General features: G+C 30.7%; 1 protein-coding gene and 1 long non-coding RNA gene across 4 annotated transcripts in view; one reads left to right on the top strand and one right to left on the bottom strand.

Moving 5' to 3' along the window:
* The window catches only part of LOC117122203 (eyes absent homolog 1-like), an 83,624-nt gene that overhangs the window by 28,058 nt on the left and 29,279 nt on the right, over nucleotides 1–26,287 (top strand). For 2 of the 3 annotated variants that reach the window (XM_033267709.1, XM_033267707.1), the window contains exons 3-10: nucleotides 9,319–9,437; nucleotides 10,842–10,928; nucleotides 13,717–13,809; nucleotides 16,995–17,082; nucleotides 22,577–22,740; nucleotides 23,074–23,178; nucleotides 23,700–23,794; nucleotides 24,548–24,698. In XM_033267709.1, coding sequence (XP_033123600.1) covers nucleotides 9,323–9,437; nucleotides 10,842–10,928; nucleotides 13,717–13,809; nucleotides 16,995–17,082; nucleotides 22,577–22,740; nucleotides 23,074–23,178; nucleotides 23,700–23,794; nucleotides 24,548–24,698 — 898 coding nt within the window. In that variant the 5' untranslated portion in view covers nucleotides 9,319–9,322. Of the gene's footprint in view, nucleotides 1–5,904; nucleotides 6,364–9,318; nucleotides 9,438–10,841; nucleotides 10,929–13,716; nucleotides 13,810–16,994; nucleotides 17,083–22,576; nucleotides 22,741–23,073; nucleotides 23,179–23,699; nucleotides 23,795–24,547; nucleotides 24,699–26,287 lie in introns of those variants that run through there. The other variant, XM_033267708.1, reaches the window with a different exon arrangement.
* LOC117122204 lies at nucleotides 13,853–15,618 on the bottom strand. The gene is made up of 3 exons (XR_004447684.1): nucleotides 15,478–15,618; nucleotides 14,601–14,712; nucleotides 13,853–13,971 (listed from the first exon to the last, which is right to left on the bottom strand). It is a non-coding gene; the product is annotated as an uncharacterized LOC117122204 (long non-coding RNA).

Below are 26,287 nucleotides of genomic sequence, written 5' to 3'. Positions count from 1 at the left end.
GTAAGTAGAGTGAATATTTTAATAATACACATGTGAAATGGGAACCCACTTTAAACAAACAAAAACCAACATATTAATTCTGATGTAAAAATCATTAATTTATATTTGCATTGTAATAGCCACTAAATTTTCACTCCATTAGCAATGATAAATGTTTCATTATATCCCACATTTTATCTAAACATTAAGATGAAAAAACATGGAAAAGTAATAATATAATAATAAGGTCACCATAGTATATGGCCTTAATCATGGGGGTATTATACACCCACAGTTGTATAGACTTGTTCCCAGTTCATTAGTAAATAGTATCTTTGTTATGTCAAAATTGCTTGGTTGTGTTTCTTTACATCTAATTATGAGGCTTAGAGATGGCAGGAGATGGGAGTTGTTTTTAGTCATGAGAGATTTCATTTTGTAAATACAATTCCATAAATATTTATATTGTGAAATTACGTTGATAGAGATAAATATTTCCAAACTGCATGACCAATGCAATATGACTGGAGATGTGCAGGCTCGATTGATATTCAGCCGCAATCTTTGTGATTTATGGCAAACTAATAAAAGCTAAGCAGCATAATGGTTAAAAACCAATGTGTATGTTCTACCTGGGATTGGCAATGAACAAGATGGATGGATGAAAACAATCAAATTGCCGCAATAATGCCAGTTAAATTACCACAATGAGACCCGTTTGAAGCCAACTAGGCGAAGACGCGACTAATGAGTATTACCAGAATCGCTGTCATAACAGCAGTTATGAGGGATGGTGTAATGGGGACAGCTATGATGGCTGCTGATTGTGTGAAATTACAGACCATTTTTAAAATCACCCATTGGAAATGGTTGAAGCTATTAATTTTAAGTAGTCCTAAAGTGAACCATTAGACAGATAAATTAAATTAGACCATACAAAATTATAGTATATCGTGAATGTTGTTGAATTGGCTACATATCAAATAATAAACACTAAATAAAAAATTAATACATATATTAAAACAAAGAGAATCCTAATTTTATTCTAAATTGCGATGATATATCATAATATTAATGTATCGTACTACTATGTTAAGGACCAATAAAAAAAATCATTAGTTTATCACCCTCCCGGGCATGTCTTCTACTGTATGGTACTGAAAAACAAGTATTTTTTGAAATTCTTTTTTTTTTTTTTTTTAATTATAATTTTTTTCATTTCTTTTATTAAATAGTAGATATTGTTTGTATTATCTCAATCATGCTTTACTTTGAATATCAGTGCACCAGCAAACAAACCAATGTTGATATTTGCCTTTAGCAAAATAACAAATAAAAAGAGCATCTCTCCCTCATCATTTTTCCAGTCTAGATAGGGTTAAACTAATAATATTTTTTTATCAGGCGTAATATATGTAAATTTCCTTTATACATTGTAACACCAAAATGTTAAGTAGTTCATTGATTGTGGTAATATTGGGTACTAGTATGTGACTGAACAAACACCTTTAGGCCTATGTGTGTCAGTTGAGGTTTAGAAAGATAATTAATGTCAGAATTAGTTTTGAAACTGTTATCAGTCCATATGGTTACCGTTCTTGGTTTTACTGTATCATTTATCAATGTATTACAGTACTTTTAATTCATAGATATTCTGACATCATACAATTTAATACTAGTACAAATGGTAAAACTGAATATGTATATGTGTATAAGTTTTTTTTTGTTTTTTTTCAAATATAAATATAATAATAATAATGGTGTGTGTTATAAAATAATCTTTGTTATCTTTTGATATAAACTTACACATTTAACATAAGTTTATAAATAAGAATAAGATTTGTATTTTAGAAAATAATTGTTATCAAAATGTGTACCTTATATAATAGTTTGTATCATAATTGTCTTATCAATATTGTAAAACAAAGCCTTCCTTGTTATATAATAATCATGGGTTAATAGTCTTAGACTATATTACAAATAATATTATGTATTTTTAAATAATATTGTAGGCCTATCTATTTGATGATATTATATAGTATGAATAATATTATATCTTATAAAGTAACATAGTGTAGGCATAATGTAAATGATTTTGTATTGTATTAAATATTTTAGTTTGTAAATATCACATAAATAATTACATGTTTTCGGTACACCTCATGGCATATGCTACAAATACAAATATTAATTGATGGTATCTTGGTTTTAAGCAGAACCATTTGGATTGTAATGTCTCAGTTTCAGTTGGTATACTATCAATAATATTTACACTAATGTTATTTATTGTAGATAATATTGTAGGCATATTTTATTTAATATGTTGTGTCTATTTTATGGATTAACTAACTAATTGCCTCTCACTTAATAAGAACAGTGTTGGATATACATAATTATATACTTGCACAACACACAACATTATTTAGTGTTAGTGGTATATTTGGTTAATATATAGTAAGAATAATGTTTAATTTAGTATAAATATTATTGTTATTATTATCTTATAAAGTAATGTTATGTTAGTAATGTATAAAAGATGATATTATTCTCAGTCTGAATATAAAATATATATTTTAATCTACCAATCAGTATATAAATACATTATTCATTTTTTCATATTATGATTACTTTAAATGTTTTTCTTTGTACCAATAAATCTTTTAAACAGAATATTCATAAAGATGAATTCTGTTAAAATGTATGCAATAGGATATGATAAAACACTGTTCATAATGCTGTTATGCATAGGTACAGTATATAACAAAGAAATGGTCAGTTTCAATCTAGTTTTGACCGGTAATCTAATCACTGTCCATCGATACACTGGTCACTTTAGATTGATCGAAATCGAATCAAATGTGTGCAGCGATTATTGCATTTGCTGCAACCTTTATGCTAAACATGACCCGAGGCTGTTTGACCGACAGTAGCAGAACCCTTGTCTCTCTTTTTTGTTTGTTTGTTGTGATATATTTGCTCACATGCCTCAGAGCAATGTTCAGATTCACAATTACAGGAATCAACTGTGGCATGTTCCATGAAGGGAAAAAAAATCTATGAAATTTGTGTAGATCGGTAATTTTGATTGCGAACGTTTGAGAAGTATGGTACGCTGAATATTTAGACTGGAGAGTTTCTAGGCTTTAACCTTCTCAGTGCCTAACCTATATTACGTGCTTTACAATATGTTTTGTCTACATCACTCAGTGGAAGAGTAAATTTGTGGCTTTTTAGCTGACCAAACCTTACAGTGTTTGTGGAAAGACCTTTCTGTTTGATTGGGCTCTGTATTTTGTTTGTTCGTTTGTTCTCTGTTTTTTTTTATATTTACATTTCAATGATGTATCAGACGCATAGTATAACTGTGATTGATCACCTAGTTAGAAGCTTGATTCTGATTGGTTAATTGATAGATTGATTAGCTAATATGCATTGATTTGATTGGTCAAGTAATAGATTGATGGATAGGTACATTAACCCTTATTGATTTGATTGGTCAATTAAGGTATTTGATAGATGCTTCTGTTAGTTGACTTACATTCATTTCATTGGAATTTAATTAAAGAATATGTGATTTAATTGATAGATTAATTGATAAATTTCTTTAAAGTATATATTTGAACTTCACAGTTACATGCAGTTTATTTTCATGCTTATTATATTCCAAACAAAATTAATAATTGAATTGGAAAAAGAATACAGAAAGAAAGTGAATATAGTTCTACAAAACTATTAATAATAAAGATTTTTGCATTTGTATTTAAACAAAAATAAAGCGGATAAAATTATTTGAAAGTTTTATTGAAATATTTTATTTAGGATATTAATTTGATAGGCTTGCTCTTTTGAAAAGAATTCACAATGTAATTTTCAGCAATGATTTTATCAGATATGAAAAAAGTAATTATATTTATATGTTTCTAATCTTGCATGTTTAAACAAAAGGATGAAAAGACCTACAGTACTTTCCATAGTCAAGTATAACTGGCAGGGTGTATATATTTTAATAATTATATTTAAAAAATATTTGGTAATGCTTTTTAAAATCTTTGCCTTATCTGTCAATGAACATTTATATTTAATACAATTTTTTAAACTACACTGCCAGTCAAAAATTGAAGAAAACTCAAAATTAAATTTAAATTTTTGAATTTTAATAAATTACATAAGCTATCAACTTTGAACAGTCCATAAATGAACATAATAAAATCATATTTCAGTGCTTCATAGACATGCTGTCATAAAAATTATGAAATTAGCATTGTAGCAGTTCAAAGGTCCAATGCAATGTCAGGAGTGATATTAATAAAACATCCGCTAATTGCAATTCATGTGTTTTTTCTTTTTTTCAAATTTATTTAACCTGACAATATATCTTGACTTATAAAAATGCATCGGTACAGTCTGTAAATCAGAGACTACTTGACTTTGTTTTGATGATAGAGGGCCTGGTAACCATTTTAATATAATTCAGTATTCTGTTAGCTTATAAAAATATACTGTATCTGTGTTACCACTGAGAAGATAATAGAATATAATGGAAATGTCAGCATCAATTATTTTAATATAAGGATTGTAAGTAGATGTCTGATTGTAACTATAATTAGTAATTATATTGTTAAAAAACTGCAGAGATTTCAGTTAAATTGTTTTTTTTATATATAGCTTAGTAGGCAGGAGTGTCAATTTATTTTTTTTTTCTTGTGTGTGCTGTGTAAATGTCTTGAATAAATAAAAATTACTTTGTTTGGGTTGGTAGTTAAATAATATAGTTTAATAATGTAGCTATGTATTTTTCATTATATAGGTTTTTGAATGCTTTGTTAGTTTTTAATTTTACAACAATAGATTTATATTGATTATAAGCTAAGAATCTATATTTAAAGAAAATAAATATATTTAAAATTTTATGTGTGTCTGTTAATTATGTTTTTTTCTATTTCTAATTTACAGTTAAAAGCTAATAACCTTCTTAAATATGAATATGCATTGACAAAAACATTTTATAAAAAACTTAGCCTACATATTGGAATTCCATAAAATATATAGTACTATATATAATAATTTGTATTATTTTATTCGGCCTATGACTTTATGTTCTTATGTCTAAAGTTAATGGCTAGCACTGTTAGTGTAGGCCATTTAAGGTTTAGACATATAAGCTAAGTATAAACATAGTATTCTTATTAGATAATCTAGCTGAAGTGAATGTTATGTTGACATTGTTTGGATATCAAAGATAAAATTCCAGCTATATATTATGTTATTCTTTATTCTTTATTCAGACTTTATTTGTAGTTATATATTTAGTTATATATTCCTAATTATATTTATATTTATATATTATATTTATTATTTATATTTATTTATAATATTCTCTATGAAAAAAAAATTTTCATAATTTTATTTTCCTCAATATTTATTTTTTCTGTCTTCCCTGTACATTATATACTTTAACCGTACTTAATATACAGAGCAAAAAACATTAACTAAACCTAAATGGTATATTAATTGTCATAAATTGTTTCCAATTTAAAGATAATTATTATCACTTGCTTTTCCTTTTTAAGTGTACAAGTCAAAATAATTACTGTCACCAGTCGAACAAGTGTTAATAAATATCTACATCATTATTACCATAACATAATGTTTTAGTCATTAAATTCATTTTGTAGTATATATCCCAACGGATATTAATCGTCCGCTAGCTGGCTACCTTTTGCTCTATCTCTGCTTCAGCTCTATCTCAACCCCTGTCCTAGTTGGCATGAAATTTATGGCATAACAAGAAGTTTATATGTCCTATGGGAAAAGCATGTATTAACTAGTTTAGCCAGCACAGCAGGGATCTAAAGCCTATAGAAGACTTCTGTAGATAGTAGTGATAATTAGAACTGTAGGCTATGTACAGAGAGCATCTCGAACCCCCTTCTGAGCTGATATACCTACAGGGGCTTGGGACTGTTTTAATTACACAGTGGTGGAATCTTGCTGGCTCTTCTGAGCTCTGTATATTCCCCCGAGGGCTTGTGTTAAATGTTGCTCCTTTGCAGTCATTTGCATACAAGGAAGCACTGTGTATGGCTATACTGTGTATTGGTCCAATCCATTATTAGAATGTTTGAGTATACTGCTTAGGCAAGCAGCCAGCCACCAACCACCAACTCTTGACAGGAAAGATGCACTCTAATGGACTCAGCGTTAGTATGCAGTCAGATATTTAGATCATGCCTGCATTTTTCTGAAGGAAAAATTTATTTTACTATAAATATTTAGTGGCTATTTGGTTGATACTTATACGGTGTTTTCAATAACTTTTTTTTGGAATTTGGATGGTGTAAGGGAGAGTTATTAGCAGGAGATGCCTTTTACCACAGACTGCAGGTAAGCTAAAGAACCGTTGTTAGGCCTATATTGAAGCCATGTGTTATGATATGGTCCAGATACTACTGATGTTGTAACAATATCATCAGGGATATTATATGCAGTTTAGTATGTCATTGGTAGTATAAAATTACAGACATCATTGACTAAGTTCATACTTGACTTATTGTTTTAAAATCAGCTTGGGTATATATATTGTAGATTTATGTAAAATTCTATTTATAGATTTACCAATATATTACTTGTTTATTTTATTTAAAAGCAGAGTAAAAATTAGCACTGAATAGGATTTTCCTGATGGAAATAAACAATGACTGCGATTGTTTATTTATAACAAAGGCAATGAAAGGTGAAATACAGAATCTTATCCAAATACTGTATGCCTTAAACTTAAGAGGAACCTATATGTAAGGCTTAATTTAAGTTTTATTCATTTATTCATTGTAAGACCTGTTTTATTTATTAATACATTTTTAACTTAAACAAAATAGTTTCTCTCCCATTTTCAAACAATTTTGAGTAGGCGGAAAGACTTTGTTGTATCTATCGTCAGTATTCCTACAGTACCTGACCTTATTTTCTGGTGAAATTGTTTTTTGAAACATTACACAAATGAAGTCTTGCATCGTATTGAAATTCATTTTCCAATAGTTTATTTTAACAAAGATATATTGGCATTTAAATTAAACATTTAAAAGAATCACTTTTAATAAGTTACACCTAATTTAGGCAAAATTTTAGAATACTTAATTTTAGAATACTTAAATATTTAAAAAAAATTAAGTACAGTATTGGTTAATAAATTCTAATTGTTAAGAAACAGGAATTGGTGCTACAAATTTGCTTCTTTATACAGTATAAGCTTATTTGAAATAATTACTGGCATTAAAACAGAAATTTTAACCAAGCATTTTACTTTGAAACAATTTATTTTCAACACATTTATTAAACAATAAAAACTGGAAATTTTGTAATTCAAATCTTAAATTGCTTAAAAAGAAAAACACAATGGGAAATCCCCACATTGTTATTTTAATTTTTTTTTTTTTTTTTACCTGAGTGGTTTGGTTATTTTTGTAGATTTTATTAAACATTCACATAAATTCAAACAAATCAGTTACTAACATGTACTATTGATTTATTAATTTAACTTCATTTCTGCTAATGACTTAATATAAACAAGCAGTTGGTGATTTATTACTGGTTAAGTACAGATCAGGGCCACTTAGTTGATCGAAACTAAGGCTATGTTCACACACACGGCGTAAGACTGGCGTAGCTTACGCCAGGCGTAAGCTAATTCACGGATTAAAATTCCAAAAATCCAAACGGCGTTCGCTATATTAACGCTGGCGTTAAACTAGTAGTAATATAGACCTATGGGTGAATTGTTCGTAGTGAACTTATATGATTATTGTATTTTAAATGAACAATTTTACTTTGATTTTTCAGCTAGCATTGTTGGTGTTGCAGGTTTTAATAGACAGTCTAAATAGGTTAAAATATCTTACAAAACAAAATCAACAAATCATATACATTATAACTAAGATATGCAATAGAAAAGAACCCCTTTACCATTTCATTTATAGAGAGCACAGGAAAGAGACCAAAGTAGCTAATATATTGCAATCGTGATTGGTCAATCTCTTGAAATGACGTCAAATCATTCAAGCATCACTGGCGTTAGCTCAGTGGCGTTAGCTAATCTGGGGTCTGCAGGTAGCGTTAATAACGCCAAGGACGTGGCGTAGTGAGTGGCTTTAACAACGCCACTGCCTAGTTCACACACAAAGGCGTACGCTACGCCGTGCTTAAGCCAGCCTTACGCCGTGTGTGTGAACATAGCCTAAGGCTCCATTTAATGACACAAAATGCTTAAATATGGTCCACAGAAAATAGATAGTATTTATCTGTTATATTAAACACAATGTCCAGAAAGTGTGTTATAATTATTTATTATTCAGCGAAGCAGTTCTTTTTGTAGAGTGAAACTTTTATGCTTGCAATAAAAAAATGATTTTATGGAATGCTTGTGAAATTTTGCATTTCCATAGAATACCATCAATACTTTCCAACATTTAATAGGCTTATGATAGATATGTTGTGCAACTTCCGAAGAAGGTAGGGGTTATTGGCGTCGTTGCTATTGATAACACTTTATAGCAACTTCTTATTGTTAGTGGGTATCTATTGAGGAAGTCAATCTAAGAGAAGTTCCTATTTATTGCATGGTATACCACTTTGTGTAATTCCCTCCTGTTAGCAAGGAAATAGTTAACGATCTATTATCTATTACTGTAGTCCTAAACTTTATATTACAGTATACAAATTCACATTGTATAGTAATGATTGTTAATGTTATATTTTTATTTCATAATAACTGCCTGTAGAAAAGTTGTAATAATTATTTGAATACAGTATTTTGTAATAACTATCAGGATACATTTCTGAACAGAATTATTTTCTCATTTTTTTGTCAAGACAGGTTCTCAAAATGTTTGTTGGAAACTTGCTTTAAACAATCAATTTTAACTATAAAAACAAATTTACATTGTGATTCATAATGTTGTATATCATTATAACTGCACTGATGCATTTTTAAACAGAATTACTATATTTAGTTTTATGTTTGTCAAAGCAAGTTCTCAAAATTCTGGTTGGGAATGTGAACTCAATTAATGTTTATATAAGATTCTAAAAATAAATTAGATACTACAATTGCTATAATTAGATATCAGCATATTTCAACTTTTTTTTTCTGTAGTTTAAGGACATTTTCACCCTCTGATTATGGTTGTATTAAAAATACATATTGTAAGTTACAATTTTGGTCTGTTTTATTAAATTGGTAGTATTTACTTACTTCATTAAAAGTTATTACCTGTTTAAAAATTAAAAAACAACATATTTTTTTTAAAAACAACATTGTTAAATCGATGCCTTATTTTCTTAAAGGTCTATGGAAATAGGGCAACTTGGTAGCCCAGGGCAAGCATCTACAGGTCACTCTAGTCCAGCTAATCACACAAGCCCAAATGGTTCAGTGTGTACAATAACACCCAATGGGAATAGTAGTAAGTAATCGTCACTTTTATACTTGAAATTTTTATTATTTCCTATGTTCTACCTTATTCGTTTCTCATATAATATGTTATCCATCCCTCCTGCCATACACTATGTCTCTTCCTACACCCTCGGCTAACAATTTGATATTATATATTAACATATAATGGCGTTTTAATAACATATTTGATGTTTAAATCTTCTTTTTTTTCTGGTACCGCAATTTTGTATTTAACGTAACTTCTAGCTGCCGGCCTAGCTGTCACCAAGGTACCTGTATGTACATGGTAGTGATGGTGATCTCAAAATCAGTAATGCGCATCTTCCTCCCCTTTGCGTTCGTGCCTGTTGATCTATAAATTTGAGGCACTTTTTATTGTGGAAGGCACTATGAAAACACATGACCAATTGCAACATTGCTGCAATATTTCCATTAGACATAAACTAAATCATATTTGGGAGCATTATATAATTTTTTGTGTTTTTGCTGGGCCTTTCCTGTACTACGCATAGATGAACATCTTCACTGTTCACCTAGTCTTTTAAATAGTTGTTAGTTTGTAGAGCTATAATGATATATTTCATACATCAGTAATTTTATTTATAATTGTAGATATCAGTATTTTCAAAATATTTTGGGGTTTTTATATGAAAAGGTGAAAATATGTGATGAATTTGTTAAAATAATAACTGGTGACTGCTGTGGTCATTGTTGATCCATATCAGTTGTCAAAGGGGAATAGTAGCATGTGTTACTGTCCAATCATCTGTAGACCTTATTAATTGACCAGTCCATTCCGCTATTCATCTTCATGGGATTAAATAGAATTGAAAAAGCATGGTATTCAAAACAAAAGTTGTATGCTTTGTTAATATTTGCCTGTTTGAACTCTCTCATTTTGTACGAAGTTTGACTTGTACTTTTCTCTTAGTTAATTGTTGGGTCATGTTTGTATGTTCGAGGTTTGCATTATTTATAGATCAAAAAGTGTTGCTAGTCTGAAGTTCTAGGGGACATGCGCACTCAGAACTAAGAAACAATATTATGTAGCTCTTCCCTTCATTGCATTATTTGTTGGGCATTTAGATTTTGCTTCTCCAAAAAGTGAACGTGTTCAGCTTAGGACTGTCTCTTTTTAAAAGCAAATATTCTTTTTCTATCCTTCCCCTTCCTATCCTGCTACTGCAGTTTTACAAGTAATTTTACTTAATTTATAATGCATCGCCCGTAGTTTCGATGTAAGTTTATTCTTAACACCACCAATCGGAATATAGAGAATTCAGAATATTTACAATTTCAGCAAGCATGCTGATATGGGCTCAAAACAATGAAGTAATCGTGTGAGAATGTTTTAATGAGACTATTTGATTGATTGTTTGCTTGTTTTTGAATTGTTTCCTCATTGTTTCCATAGCTAATCATGTTCCAATGGCAACAACTGTTGAATCCACAAGTCTAACAGATTCTAGCTGTTGGAATAACATTCCCAACTCTACAACAAGTAAGTCACCACAATATTGATGTTATTTTATCTATGATGCCGAATAAATTTAATTTAATTCAATACTATTTTCAGGCACAATTGACAAAGAGAGATCAGAAATTAGACTTAAGACTGGAAAATGTACAAGTGTTCCTCTTGCTGTACTTACTACATGTGTCACAAAAGTATTGTTATCAGATGGATCACTCCTGTTTAATATAAACATGGAATCTGATATTCCCGATTATGAAATCATGTTTTTTAAAAGTTTTTCCCACATCGGTGTTATCATTTTTATAGTAATAATGTCTCAAAATACAGTAGAACTCCTATTAAGGGGACACCTTCGGGACCCAAAAAAGTTTCTGCTTGATAGGGGTGTCCCCTGAATAGGGACACTAAACAAAAACATGAAATTGTTCCCTTAATAGGAGTTTTTGGCATGTTTTCATATAACGATGACATACAATTCTTTATAATTTTATTTTTATTGACCTAATTAGTTCCAGTAGAATTAGAACTAATTTATAGCAATAATTTGCAATATGCAAATACAATTCATTTATAATATGAAATCAGCAGAAACGTGATTAAAACAACAATAGTTTTATATGTTCCCTTTATTTTTTCATGATGCAATGTTAATGAATGAATTAGAATCCTATGAAAGTGCACAAAAAACAAAGAAAAAGAAATCCCCATGGTTAAGGTCAAAATTGACAAGATTGGTTTATACTAAGTAACACATGTAGTAGGCCTTACCGATATTCACGCTAAGGATTTGCGGAGAAAATTCTGTTTTATTGCTCAAATTTCAAAATTCAATTTTAACTTTAAATCAATTAATTAAAATTTCAATTTATCCAAAAAACCTCTGGAACAGAGACGTAAAGTAGTAGGCCTAGAATAACTTTAAAACAATAGAAAAATTTCATTAAAACAGACAATTTATTCATACATATACCAGAAGAATTAAAATGAAAACAGAGAAAAAATTGGAAAAATTCTCAAAATACAAAATTCAATCAAATAAATAAGAGGAGAGAACAGAACACCACCTTTTAACAGATACAAGCAAAACAACAAACCATGAAAATACTTAAAACGCACCAAACTAACTACCAAACAAAGACGGATTATTTTACTTGATTCAAAAATCTTTTTGCACTTCAATTTCAGTTAAAACATTATTATTATTATTATTATTATTATTATTGTTATTGTTACGTAGTCTAACAAAAGATCGCCCTTGACAAACAGCAGTAGAAAGGTGATAATAGTTAGAAAGGTGATAAGATTTTCTTAATAAGTTGCTCAAAATGTGTCAATGTATAAAGTTGAGTAAATTTTTCTTATTCTGAGACGGTTGTATTCGTGATACGATATAAAAAAAATTGTCCCTTAATAGGGGTTATTTGATCATTTGGCACACTCAGAAAGTGTCCCCGTCCCCATAATAGGGGTGCCTCCTATCACACTTCCCCTTAATAGGGGTGTCCCTGTAGTGTCTCAAAATAGTTTAAAATTAAACCATAAAACCTAAATATAAATTTTATTCACTATTTTTTTAAGGACTTGCATAACTTAGCATTGTGTGTTCGTACAGACCGAAATATGAAAAAGTTTAAATTAACAGGAATATAAATTGCTTTTAATACTTTTATGGTCGCTATCAGACAAAAATTTATTGTTATGGTAGTAGTAATACTAATAAGTAAATTGTTGAAGTTAATGAAAATTTTTAAAAATAACAACAAATTTTGATTTAAAAAAGAATCTAAATCAACCTTGATGAATAAATTTTAAATAATATAATTGGATTTCCTGTTTATTAATTAGTTTTGTATCGCACCACAACCATTTGGTTAATTAATTTTAATGATGTAAGCCTATTAGGTTAATGAGGCTTCAACAATGTTGATTAATAATCGACTGTCTTGTGTAGTCAGTGGCACTAATGACCCTAGCCCACCATTAAACTTTAGATAAACAATACTTCATTGGACGACTTTCATTGTTATTTATGGTCAGTAATACGACAGTATGTTATTAGTCATCAGGACTTAATAAGTTCCAAGTGCTTAAAATGTGCACAAAATAATGTAAGTTATTGTATTTTCTTTGTAAGACTACATTCATCATTTATTTTAACTCAAATAATCATTTTGTTGTGGATGCTGGTTTCTATGCATTATTAAAGACAGTACCATTTTAGATTTTTTGAGTTGTACCGTGTAGGCATAATATGTACTATACTAAGTAGGATTATTGTCATTATTTACTTCAGTCTGAGATAACTACCAGTATGTATAAGTTCAGTTGTCTCAGCCTTCAGTCCATATTTATTAATATTAAAATTTTTAGAAATTTTGTTAAGATATTATATATTGTTTTACTATATTTTGGAAATCAAATTAATAACAAATTTATAAATCAAAAGTTAGATTAAGGCAAGAGTCATCAAGGTTATTAACTAACTATTTTAATTTCAAGATTGATTCTTATTTATGTTATAATGTTTCAACCATTTGAAAGAAAATTTTGATGCACCAGTAGATTTTAAATTAAAGTATTGTTGTATTTAATGTCATTATTTTTTTTGTAAATTTGTATCATCATTTTAATCATTTGGTTTTGATATATATTTAAATAAAACAGTGCATTAATTCTTACTGTTTACTGTGCCATGTTAATGTTTTTAATTAACACTTTATCAATTAGTATTCTTTATTATTTTATTATTTATATTTTATTATTATCATTATTCTCTTGCTTCTTTTCTTTTCTTCAACAACTTGCTCACCAGTCAAGTCCGAGCCTATAAGCCATTGCGCGACGCCCACCTCATCCACTGTAGGGGGCGCTTTCCATGACCGATCTTCCTTAGAAAACTTCGCAGGTGAGAGGCATTGTGCATGCCTTCCCATCAGTTTGAAGTGTTCCCATCATGCATTGCTCTGTCTTACCCAGTAGGTTTCCTGTTGTCTGCATTTGATATCATAGCTAACCATCGACCTGCTTATCATCCAATAATTTGCCTGCACCCTGGATCAATCTACAGCTAATCAGTATTAATATATTTATTTGCTATATAAATATATAACACATTTGGCTTTTAGAAGTCTAATTCTTATTTTATGTCATTTGTAATTAGTCAATCATTTAATTAATTATATGATTATTATTATTGCATATTTATTTTCATTATAAATCCTATAAAGAAAATTATGTAATGAAATGGACATGTACACTTTACAATGTTTAATTTTTTTTTGGGACTGATTCTGAACTGTCAATTAGACCGCATTATTTTAAACAGTAATTTTAACAATGTGCTAATTAAACAATAAATTGATTGTATTTACCATTTAAATATCCAAAGAATACTATTTGCATGCAAATAACAAATCAAAAATAAGTTGGTGAGCAATGAGGTGAAGAGTGCTTGAATGGGGAAGTTGTGTGTGTGTAGGCCCAATGTGTGAAAGGATTGAAGTGTAACAAATTAGGTGTGGAAGGGGAGAAGAAAATATTGGCCTACAAATGGAGAGGAGGTTAGAAGTTATATAGTTATGTGTGATTTATTTAATGAGCTGTAAATTACATCAATAATCAGTCTTTGGAGTTTTTTTAACTTTCTGTTTAGTATTTTAAGTATGTTCTCAATCATCTCGTCATAAAATTCCATACCTTCTACGTATAGCAGTCAGTGATTTAGTGCATTGTGATAGTATAGACCATCCGCCATGCATGTATAAACATGTGCTTTTATAGAAATTTTATTTGCTTCACTTCCTTGTATCTGGGGAAGAGAATTAGCAAAAGAAAAAGTTAAGAAATTTTAAAAAGGTTGTATTTACTACATTTCAGATCTCATTTATACTAGAAGTTGAGATAAAATGTAGTACATTTGAATATGGACCATGCCAAACATTATCTGGTACACCTTGTATACTTAATCCCAGTTAATTATTTCTGTTCAGTAGTAAACTTTCCTGACATTTGTGGTTATTATTCAGTTCTGTATTTCACCCACATGTTCCCAAACATACGCATGCTCCAACACATCTCAAAATGCCAACATAAAAACAGTCCAAAAGAAGCATACCTATACCATAGTTGTACACTTTAGTATATGAATGCAATGCTCAACTAACACAAGCACACATCTTACATCATAAGCATACATACTATTTCCATTAATTATAAAAGAACATAATTTACCTATCTTGATATTTTAAGTTATTCATTTCATGGAATGTTAACTATATTTTTTCATCACTTGATCATTAAAATTCCTACAATTCATAATGCATTTTATTGAAAAAATATTATTTCAAAATCTAATAGTTAATATGGTCTATATGCATTTAGTTTATCTTGACATTTTTTTTTATCTGAATGAAGATATTAGGTTTGGGTCATGTACGTCAGTACGACTTTCAAGATTTCATCAATTACTGTCCATGAGGCCTTTGAATTTTAATTTTCATTTATAAGCAGTATCTATTTGGCACAACGGTTAATTGTTCCTGTGATGTTAGCCTGACATAATGTCCTTTCCTACCTACTGATGCAGCAATAAATTGATGAACTAGGCCTGTTATTCCACAGGTCTATGTACAGTAGGCCTGTAGTGAAGCACCCGTTATCTAGCCAATCGTCAACAGGGAGACCTAAACCGCAAATATTCGCTATCTCGATTAGGTTACAGGTGGGAACAGTGACTGATCTTGTATTTTCCCATGACCTGTTGGTCATTCAAGCAGAATCTACCAACTGTTTGCATTAATTAGCTTTGATTAATCAACCCTCATTTGCATAATGTTTGTTTGGCACATTAACTATCATGCATTAACAATAACCATGCCTGTTTTTTTACGTGAGACAAATACTAATTCTAATCTTTATTTACTTCATGGAAGTTGAAGCTGTATTACCTCAGACCAGCGGGTCTACTTGCATCTGCTTGGGTTTAATGTAGTATTATAGTTTCTTTTCAGATTAATTTATAATAATAAATTTTGGTTCATTTTCTTTAAATGTGACTGCTTTTGAGAGTGTTATGTGAAAGTGATTGTGGTAATATTGGAGCAGAGATGAGTTGTTTGTGTGCTCAGAAATTGTCAATATTAAGTGACCTGTGGAGGGCCAGCAAACAGAGCATGTCATAGGCTTTACAGCTAGCTATGTCTTTGAGCTAGCTCTGCTCAACACAATGCATTAATTTGTTAAATCTGTAGTACCTAGTTAATTACAAAAAAGAAGATAGAATGACAACAATTCATGATGATGATGCATCTGATAATGATAATGATTCATGATGATGATGATGTGCAATATGATAATGATTCATGTTGATGATGATGCATATGATATTGATTCATGGTGATGATAAAGCATATAATGATGATAATGATTCATGTTGATGCACATGATGATTGATAGTGATATTAGAATAGAATAATGTTGGTGATTTAAGATAACGATTTTGATGAATATAAAAAGGATGGTAATACAAATGATAATAATGGTAGGAGAAAGATGATGACATTTTAAATGTTTGCTAATATATGATAGTAACATGAGATTTTTGTTTGGCCTAACAATGATTATTATCTTTACTCACCTGTTGATTACAAATCTTTATGGTAAATTCATTGTATCATAAATATGTAATACAAATGGTATAATATATTTTTATACAGTATGTCCATATCTAGCACAAAATATGAATTAGCATATATTGCCAAGTTGTTACAATTTTATTGTTGACATTTTTAATAAGTTAAATTAATGTTAAGATTGTGTCACTATTTATATGCCTATATTGTAATAAACATGCTTATTTTGATTCCTACCTTTTGAATGAGTTGTCCACAAAGGATAGGAATCATATTTCCATTTCCTTTGTCTCAATTTTGTAATATTGTTAGGTTTTCATTAAAATAAAATTCATGATTAATATACTTTATTTTTTTTAATGAAAGAAAATTAGTTAATAATAATATGTTAAAAATGATGATTAACTCATTGAATTATCTGCAAAATGTGTAACAGTTTTCTACTTAACCTTTCTTCCAGGGTCAGGTAACGGTATCACAGGTCAAAGTTCATTGGACATGAATTTACGAACAAAGAGTGAATATTCGGCAACCCAGTATTTTGGAAGGTAATAATATTTTTCTCATTTCTCATGATGTATTTTTATTCTTATATATTTTATGTTTAAATTTGGTTGTTTTTAAAAATGTTTCCTTATCTATTTTGAAGAGTATTACTAAAAAATATACCTTCTTTCATTCTCTTGTGTTTGTGTGTTTACAATTATAAAATTCTACATTTCATCTAAGAACTGTTGGTAAAGTTTAGCTTGGGATAATAGTATTATGGATGTCCCATTTATCAAAACTTGCATAATATTGATTCAAGTTTGATAGTTCTGTAACGGAAGCTAATGTAATGTTTTATTTGTCTATCACCGATATCTGTAATCATACACTACACCACATACTAAAATTCCTGCATCAACTTGTATCATTAGTCTTCTGTCGAATGCTTCATTGAATTGCGGAACTGATGCATTTTGGGAATGTTTCAGATACATTAACCTCATTCCTCTACTGTACTTATTATTTTTTTTAATTCGTTATTGCAATTATTTTACTAAAGTATAATATCAACAAGAATATTTATAAGTTTATAAGTTAGTTGAATGATGTTTATTGTAATTTATTGAAACCCAATTTTCAAACATGTAGACTATGGCCTTCCATTTATTTAATAATTTTCACAATACAAAGCATATGCTAAGGGAGGGGTAATATTCTTTTATGAAAAAGAAATCTATAATCGCAAATTGACAACAATCACCAGAAATATAGGAAAAGACTATGTTTTGTACTTACTTGAAAATGATAAAAACAATGAATGAATCTTTTAATTGGAGGACAAATTATATGCAATGTTTTTATGTTCACAAAAATATTGGCCCTTTGTTTGGTATATTCCATAGACAATTATGTTTTTCTTTTCTTTCATAGCCTAAAGCCTAACCATATTTAGGCCTATTCTTTCTAATGTTGTCATCAATATTCTTATTAATATTGTTCATTGTCATTGGCATTTTTCATCTTCCTCATCATGCCATTATTGTCATCATCACGTGTATGGGTTTTATTTTGTCATCATTATTATCATAATAGATATACCACCATTTCCTCTATCACATCGCCTATGGATTATTTTCTAAAAGTTGAAGGAAACTTGTTTGTGAAGGATATAGTGGAACTACAGTGTTTTTCCTAGTTCATTTTTTTTTCTTTTATTTTTGATATTTTTATTAGGTTTTTTTTTTAATTCCGGGTCCTGAAAATGATAGTCACAAACTATTATTCATCACATATCAAAATTACATTTCCATCCTGTCTTCCCATATCTTTAAGCTCATGCCACCTTGGTTTCCAAAATAATTGTTCATTAAACAGCTACAGTATAATACATGATATGCGCCATGAGCGTGTTCAACGGATACTGGCGCATTATAAATGTCCGTTTATTATGATTTAACATCCTTCTAACCCTCCAAACCAGGCTTCCATATTAAGCAAGATTTTTTGTACATTGTTGCACAAACTTATTTTTTTAAATCGTCGGAAGAGGGCGGAAAAGAAAAAAAAAATTAAATTTTGCTTTCTCATTTAGTAAAATGATTTTGCCAAAGCCATCTAGGCGGAGGAGAAAATAAAAGTATAATTTTATCGATGAATTAAGCAGATTGATATATGCTTTAAATTTATATAATTAAGGAAGAAATGTATATCTTATTTTTGGAGATTTCAGGGGAGAGTACAGGGGAAATAAAAATAAATATATTTATTTATGAAATTTCCATTTTTACATGGCAGAGGGTGTGCAAACTGGCCAAAAATATAATTTTATTTTTACTTGAAATCACCATTTTTGGTAGACGGAAGGTTCGCTAAACAAGGTATAAAAAAAGTTTATCTCTGCTAGAAAGAACAAAAAAAACTATTTTGATAGAATGACGATAATATTTTCATTTTAAAAATAATATTTAGAGAAGTAATGAAAGGAAACTATTACAAGTGTACCTGATATTTGGGACAATGTGGCTCCAAATTGTAAACTGGTGCATGATATCATGCTGATATGATCACGTGATGAAATGATACCAAAAGTAAATCTGTCCAGTAAAGTTGGCAACACCCTCCTACTCTCATCCTGTTATTAGCAAATCATATTACAGCTCGACATCATTCACAATAGGCCACGTATCAGTGTGTCTACCAGCTAACTCGGTTGAAAAAGAAAGGATATCATTTCTTTCAAATCCATTTCAGGTAAATGTTTTCTTAGAGGGCTTTATTTTAAGGGTAACAGTTTTAAAGCTTTTAAAGTTACAGGTATTAAGTCTTTAATTTTATAGTGGAGTTGAAAAGCTTAGTGGTTAAGATGCTTGCCTTCTAATTCCAGGCTCTTGGGTTCAATTCCTGTCTCAGAAGGACTTTTTTTGACAACTAGCTGTTGGTGTGACAGAAATAATTTTTTTAATAATTCATCAACTCTGTTGAAGTAGAAATAGTAGTAATGATGATGTAGCTGGTGAAATAGAATAGGCCATGGAATTACCCATTGTATTTTTCTCTTTACAACATGGTCTTCAACATACAGTACGCTTTGTCATTGTCTTGGTGAGCCTGGGATATGGGGAACATCGAGTCTGTTTTGGGTCCAGGCACAGCGGACCCCAGAGCCAGAACCTTACTGCTGTTCTTGTTGTTCTTTGTGTTGTTATTACCAAACTTTAAAATCATCCAGCATAGCCAGTTTTGAACGGACATGCAGAAAATTTTGTACACATAAACTATAAGTAATTTCCAACAAACGTTCATGGCCCTTTCTTAAGTTTGATCCCAGGGTGCCCCTCTACACCTACAAAACAAAACAAGGACTGTACATTACTGCAATTACCACTAATAGGACATGTCAAATGGATGGCGCAGTCGGTTAATGATGTGTTCTAAGGAAGCAAATGTCATGAGTTGGAATAGCACCTTGGTATTCAATTTATTTATTTATTTATTTTTTTCAAATTTTAAGACATTTTATTTTTTTACATAATTTTTTTTATTTATTTTTTTTCTGTCGGTGGTAGTGATTATTGACAATTATGAACCCTTGCCGAAAACCCAATTACGTCATTGTCTAGTATATTTACCATGATTTAAGCATGTTTTAATAGTGTCAACAAAAAGTCGTTTTTCTGAAAGGTGCATACATGAAGTGTTAAACGCTGAATAGAGGTAACCTCAGTTTAACGTGTAGACCAGTGACCGGTCACTCTTGTTTCTTTGTTACTTTCATCAATTCATCAACTGCGTTACAATTAGTATATTTAGGCCAAGATTTTTCTCATTAGTAAAGAGGAGAATAGGCCCCTATAGGGGCCCCTATGGCCCATTTATCTTTCTCCTCAATGTTGGTCTCTACACACCCATAGACATGATCTTATTATCTATTTTATACCTCCATGATTTTATCCAGACTGATAATGTCACATATTGCTTTAAATAATGGGTGTTTGGAATTCTGAAAAATATTTTGAGATGTTTTGGCTTGTGAAACTTTTTTTTTTTAATGAGGCATCTGAAAAGGGATGAAGAAGAGAACAAGATATATGTTTATTTTAGGGCAAGTGGAAAATCTTGTTAAATTATCTGTCTCACCCACATACAAAATTTAGGATCACATCAAGCATTTTTTTTTTACACATCTTTTGTGTAGTGTAACACATATGACCATAATCTTAAACTGATTGTGCCAAAACCAATACCGAATAAAAAAAAAGAAGTCTTGGCTATCGAGGGGCAGTTCTATGGAATAGTTTACCATATGACATTCGATTTCCACCTACTTTAAGTTCCTTCAAGAGTAAATTATAGTTTGTCACAACCTTTTGAAAAACAACTGTTTACATTTAAGCATTTGAAAAGTTATTCATGAATAAATATTAAATTGATTGACCATTGTGCACAGATCACACAACAGACGTGCAAAATAACCACTTTCAGCCAACCAATGCTCAAGTCAACTCTACCTCTGTGAGAAAAAAAAAAAAATTGAGAAGAGAATGTAACATTTAGTTTGGCCTTTGTCAGTGTGTACTTGCTCAATTAAAAGCATTGCCATCAACCTCAGTACTGTATTGTTAAAATAGTATAATACATACTCCAAGTATGGAAATTCACGCCATCGTTTCGTTGAATCCCGACACGATGGCGTGCGTTTCGATACTTGGAGTATGTATTATACTATCTTATCTGAGATTAATCAGTGGACCTTTCGGTTTTTGTATTGTTAAATGTAAGTAATATCAGATCATAGTTGGTTTGATAAAGACTGTACATCTTGTAGTGGGGCACTTTAATACTATATACTGTAGAACTTGAAACTGATTACACTTCAAGATATCATCCCTACTGTACTTTGTCAAATACTTCCTCCATTGTGAATGACAAGCTTTTGACTGGTTCAATTGACCATTGACGCATGTTAAGGTCTTTTCTTTTCTGAAATCACAATAAACAAACTGTTAATTGAATCTTAAATGAGTGAAACTTATTGTTTATATTCTTAACTTGCACTAATCCTTGTGTATTATGATTCCCACTTCTGTTTTCTTCTTGTGTTACACTTCTGCTAGAGCTTCTATTCTAAAGGTCATTCCATAGATAACCTGTTGCAAAATGAATGTTCTGGCATACAAAGATAATAATCAATCATGTTATTTTTAAACTATTATATTATGTTGAATGTCAATTGTTGATATTTTCAAGATATATGACTGCAGTATCTGGTAATAATAAACCTGAAAAATATTATTTGTACAGTACAGTGTTATATTTAAGTATGCCTTTTAATGAAAACATATGCATAGCTCATCCTTTACTTTCTAAGTTTGTAGTAAATATACTACTGCTCTATTTAATAGTCTGAATCAAACTGAAAACCGAATTGTTATTTGTAATCATGTATCATATAGCCTCAGATTCCTAATCAATTTTTTTTTTCTTGGTGGTCTAAACTTCAGTGTCTTCAGACCTACGTACCTACCAAGTCTCGCGTATCCGGCGTGAGCCTAATGCCTTTCGACCAAACTTCAAGCCACTCCCCTAAATTTTCGGGCTTTTCCACTAATCTCAAGCTTTATTTAATTAAATCCAACCTTTTTATTGATATACTCGAAACCTTCGCAATTCTGTATCAGGCCTAGAATCATCAGAAATTGTATCGTTCCTATTCTAGCTACAAAATTCTTTAGCACTAGAGATCTATTCAGAGTGCACCAGAGAGCATCTAAGCCCAAAATTTGTCGGGGCCCTAGGTGGGCCCTCGACCCACGCAAATTGGGTTTATTTCCTGTTAAATCTGAAGCCACTAGCTACCTCCAACTTGGCATGTATGGACCTACATAGACCTCCTTTCATTTCTCAATAAAAAATAACATTTTTATCTTTCGATGATATAAAATAAAAAACGAAATAAATTGTTTTGATAAGTCTCATTTGATAATGAATATTTCAATCATAAGAGCTCTAATGGTGATTTTATGGGGTTTTTTTTTTTCCTTTTTTTTTCTTCAGCCAAACCTACCCTCACATAATTCAACCGGGACAGGGCAGTAACTTTCAGGCTCTGAACTCAACACCTCAAGGATCCTACTCATCCTGCAACCCATCTCCATACCCATTCCCATCACAAACATCCGGCCAAATGTCATATTCAGGCCTAGCAATGCCATATGGAGGTAAGTAGAGCAAATAATACACCTGTTCACATGCACGTAACCTGCCTAGATGTATGTTGTTATTATTCTAGATAGCAGCACAAGGCTAGTACTGTAGCTCAGGTGGTCTTCAAATTGATGAAATACTTGCGAGTTTTATTCAAATGTTATTCACACATTCTGAGTATTTTGTGCATTAAACACTGTCAGGCTCAGACAAAAAAATTTTACTGATATTAGGATTAATGAAACAATAATATCAACTCAAACTAACTTAATGGTTTCTGGTGATATCAAATGTCAGTAATAATCCATAACAATTGTTACTTAAATACTAATTTTTTTTTATTAAAGGCAAAAATTCCTTGAAATCTGAAAGTCAACTACAGGGCCAGGCATTCCCAAGTGCCTATGGATCAGGATTTCCAGGCACTCAAAATCCCTTTTATTCAATGTCAGGTAGGCTCAACATATATACTTATACCATAGTTTTTTTTATATAACCCCACCTTGGAAATAAACCCCTTTCCTACTTTCAAAATTAACAAAAATATAATTTGTTATTTATGAAAATATGCATTTTCTACCACCAGCCTAATCAAATTACTGATGTACTTAAGTACTATCCTCAATGTTCAGCAGTCAGGTACATGATAACACTACATCATTTCTCTCTGACAACAACACATACTTATCATGGTTGTAGATGGTATCTGTTTTAGAAGCTGCTTCGAAGCATTAACCTACAGTAGGCCTAGATAATGCTTCTGGTCAAAAACATTAACATACCAGGATGCAAGAATATGATTTTGGTATTGAGATAGTTGTTAAACTGTTAATAAAAAAGGACTTTTAAAAATTATGCCTTATACTAGGCTCTATAGAACAATGGTACATAAAAATATGTTTGATGTATTGTCAATAAAACAATATTTGTATCATTATATAAATGTTTTTTATATACTTTTTTTTCTGTCTAGGAAGTAGTTTTACAGGCAGCACCCCATACCCGTATCCAACAACAAGCAGTACACAAACAACAAATACACAAGTGTTTGGCAGTACTCCTCAACAGGTAAACACACCTTTTGGTCTCCCTTCCTTGACTGCTACGGTATATGAATTATATGCAGAAACGCATCATATTTTATATAAATCCAGAATTATTATTATTATTATTTTTGGGCATATATAATTATTATAAAACAGGTCCACAGATCCGCATAAATGATATTTCTTCACACTTTCCTAAATATGAGGTTTTTATGTACAGCATGATGAAAATTTAATATTCAGTGATACTAGTAGCTCATTCTAAATTTATGTGAATATTATTTTTTAATCTCCTTTTATGAACACTGAAGAGATCTTGAATCTTCTTAGAAATCAAAGTACCTGTACCTTATTACTAAGTCAACAGTTCTAAATAATCTAATACAATTGTAAATAATTAAAAGATAAATATATGAATGTTGCATTAAGATACTTGTGTTGGATTAGAATCCTATAAATTCAATGTTTACCCATCGTTGCTCCTTGTGTTTTAGCCGGAGGGCTAAAATGCAAGTTACGAGAGTGCACAATCTTACGGATGAGACCTGTACGCTGTTGGTCTCGCATGCATTAAGACACATGTGCATGTTAAAGACTCAGTACACTCTTCGGAAAAGAGTAAGGAATTGTATCTCAGTTTACTGCCCAATTACCACCCGAAGGACTCACTGGAAATAAGTCTTCTTCAGACTTTCATCGAATAAATCACTGAATAAATCCATCCATTCATTCCATATTGTATAGAGATAATTAAATGTCCTCTTCTTGTTTTCAGGGTATAGACTACAGCACAACATATCCAAGTGCTTATGGCAGTACTCTGAACCAATACTACCCAGGTTACTCTCCCTATATGAATAGCTCCATACAAACATCCATCCCTACCACAACGACAACATACCAATTAGCACCTCTACCAGAAGAAAGTAAGTAAAGATTTTATTCATTTTATTTAATCCAAGAGTAAGACCCATCCAATATTGCTCATCATTAGAAACCCTTTTTAATAATGTAATAGTACTATTAACTCATTAAATATTATTATATATCTATATTTAATTTTAATAGTTAATATAAATATATAATTAACAAGTTAATATTACAATTACTACTTTACATTATGCAGGGCTCTAACGATATGGAATATTTGATAGTACAGGTATATAATATTATATATTTATATTTTAAGTTTAATAAGAACCAATAATAATTATGAATTTAAATTCAAGATTTTGTTAGTTTATCATGTAGGTTATATAAAAATGATTATTGTTAAATATGTACGTAAGCTAAAGTACATGATATTTATAATACAATAAATAAAATGCAATATCTAACTTGCTCATTTTATATTATTTAAATCACAGTTCCGCAACCTATTGGTCGCGACCCAATGTTTGGGTCGTGGACAAATTTTTAGTTCCTATGCATGCAATGCAATAGGAACTATTGTAATCACTCTCACTGTTTTTTCTCTGTTTTTTATTGTGTGTAGTATGTGTGTGCGTGTGTGTGTGTAGACATATATGCAAATGCACATGTGTCAAAGAAAAAGTTTCCCGACATTTTGTTTTACCTCGCAATGCGAAGTTCAATGTGAAGTTTCTGCAGAGTTCAGTCAGGGCTCACGCTAACCGATCAGCAAGTCGGCATGGATGAAACTATTTTGGTTTTACAGCAAAAAAAATCAATTGCTGTGGCATAGGTATTTTGAAGAAGGCCTAAAATAAAACAAAAAGGTTTTAATACTTGCTGAAATACATCGTTCTTTCATTTAGATCTCCATTTTTCACTAACTTCATGCGACGTTTTTTTCTGTTGTATGAGTAGAGTCATATGAAGGTACTATATCCCCGACAGTTGGCTATGCAGCAATGTACCCTTTGAATGAATGCAAATTGAAGACAAGTGAAGATATAAAGGCAGCCGACTGTCGGGTACATAACGACTGTCAAACTTTCCACAAAAACATGAGGCCTAAAAGCTAGGCCTAGTTCAGTACAGTAGTTACTGCGATGGGAGGGTGGTAGATCGTTCAGTCAGTGATATCATGTTATCGTCTAATACATTTCAATAATGTGTGTAAAATTTAAGAATGCACCGCATGGGTCGCTTTCTTTGTTATGCGGTAGTAGTATACGTAGCAGAGTGACGGCAGCAATCTAAGCCTAGCCTAGGGCCTAGCCCTAGATAGTATACGTCCTTGATCCTCGTAATGAAAACTTCGGGTGACAGACGATTGGGCCTAACTGGTGTGGACGATCGACCCAAGATAGCTTCAAATAAATTGTAGTCCTAGTAGGCCACTGCCACCACCCCCACTCCTGATATCGTTCCAAACTACTGTAAAATGAAATTACTGTATACCTAGCTAGGCCTAGACCCTATGCCTACGAAATTTTTTCAAAGAAATTTGCTAAAAATATTACTGTAATTTGCCTGTCGAATTACATTACCAATGTGGTCTAAAATCACTATTTTGGGCCATAAAAACTCCCCCTGTATTTTTCAACCT

Source organism: Anneissia japonica, unplaced genomic scaffold, assembly GCF_011630105.1.
Source record: "Anneissia japonica isolate Jap-2015-1 unplaced genomic scaffold, ASM1163010v1 scaffold287708_len1499824_cov190, whole genome shotgun sequence".
NCBI classification, from domain to species: Eukaryota; Metazoa; Echinodermata; class Crinoidea; order Comatulida; family Comatulidae; genus Anneissia; species Anneissia japonica.
Note: the sequence above shows the minus strand (reverse complement) of the source record. Positions and strands in the feature narration are given on the sequence as shown.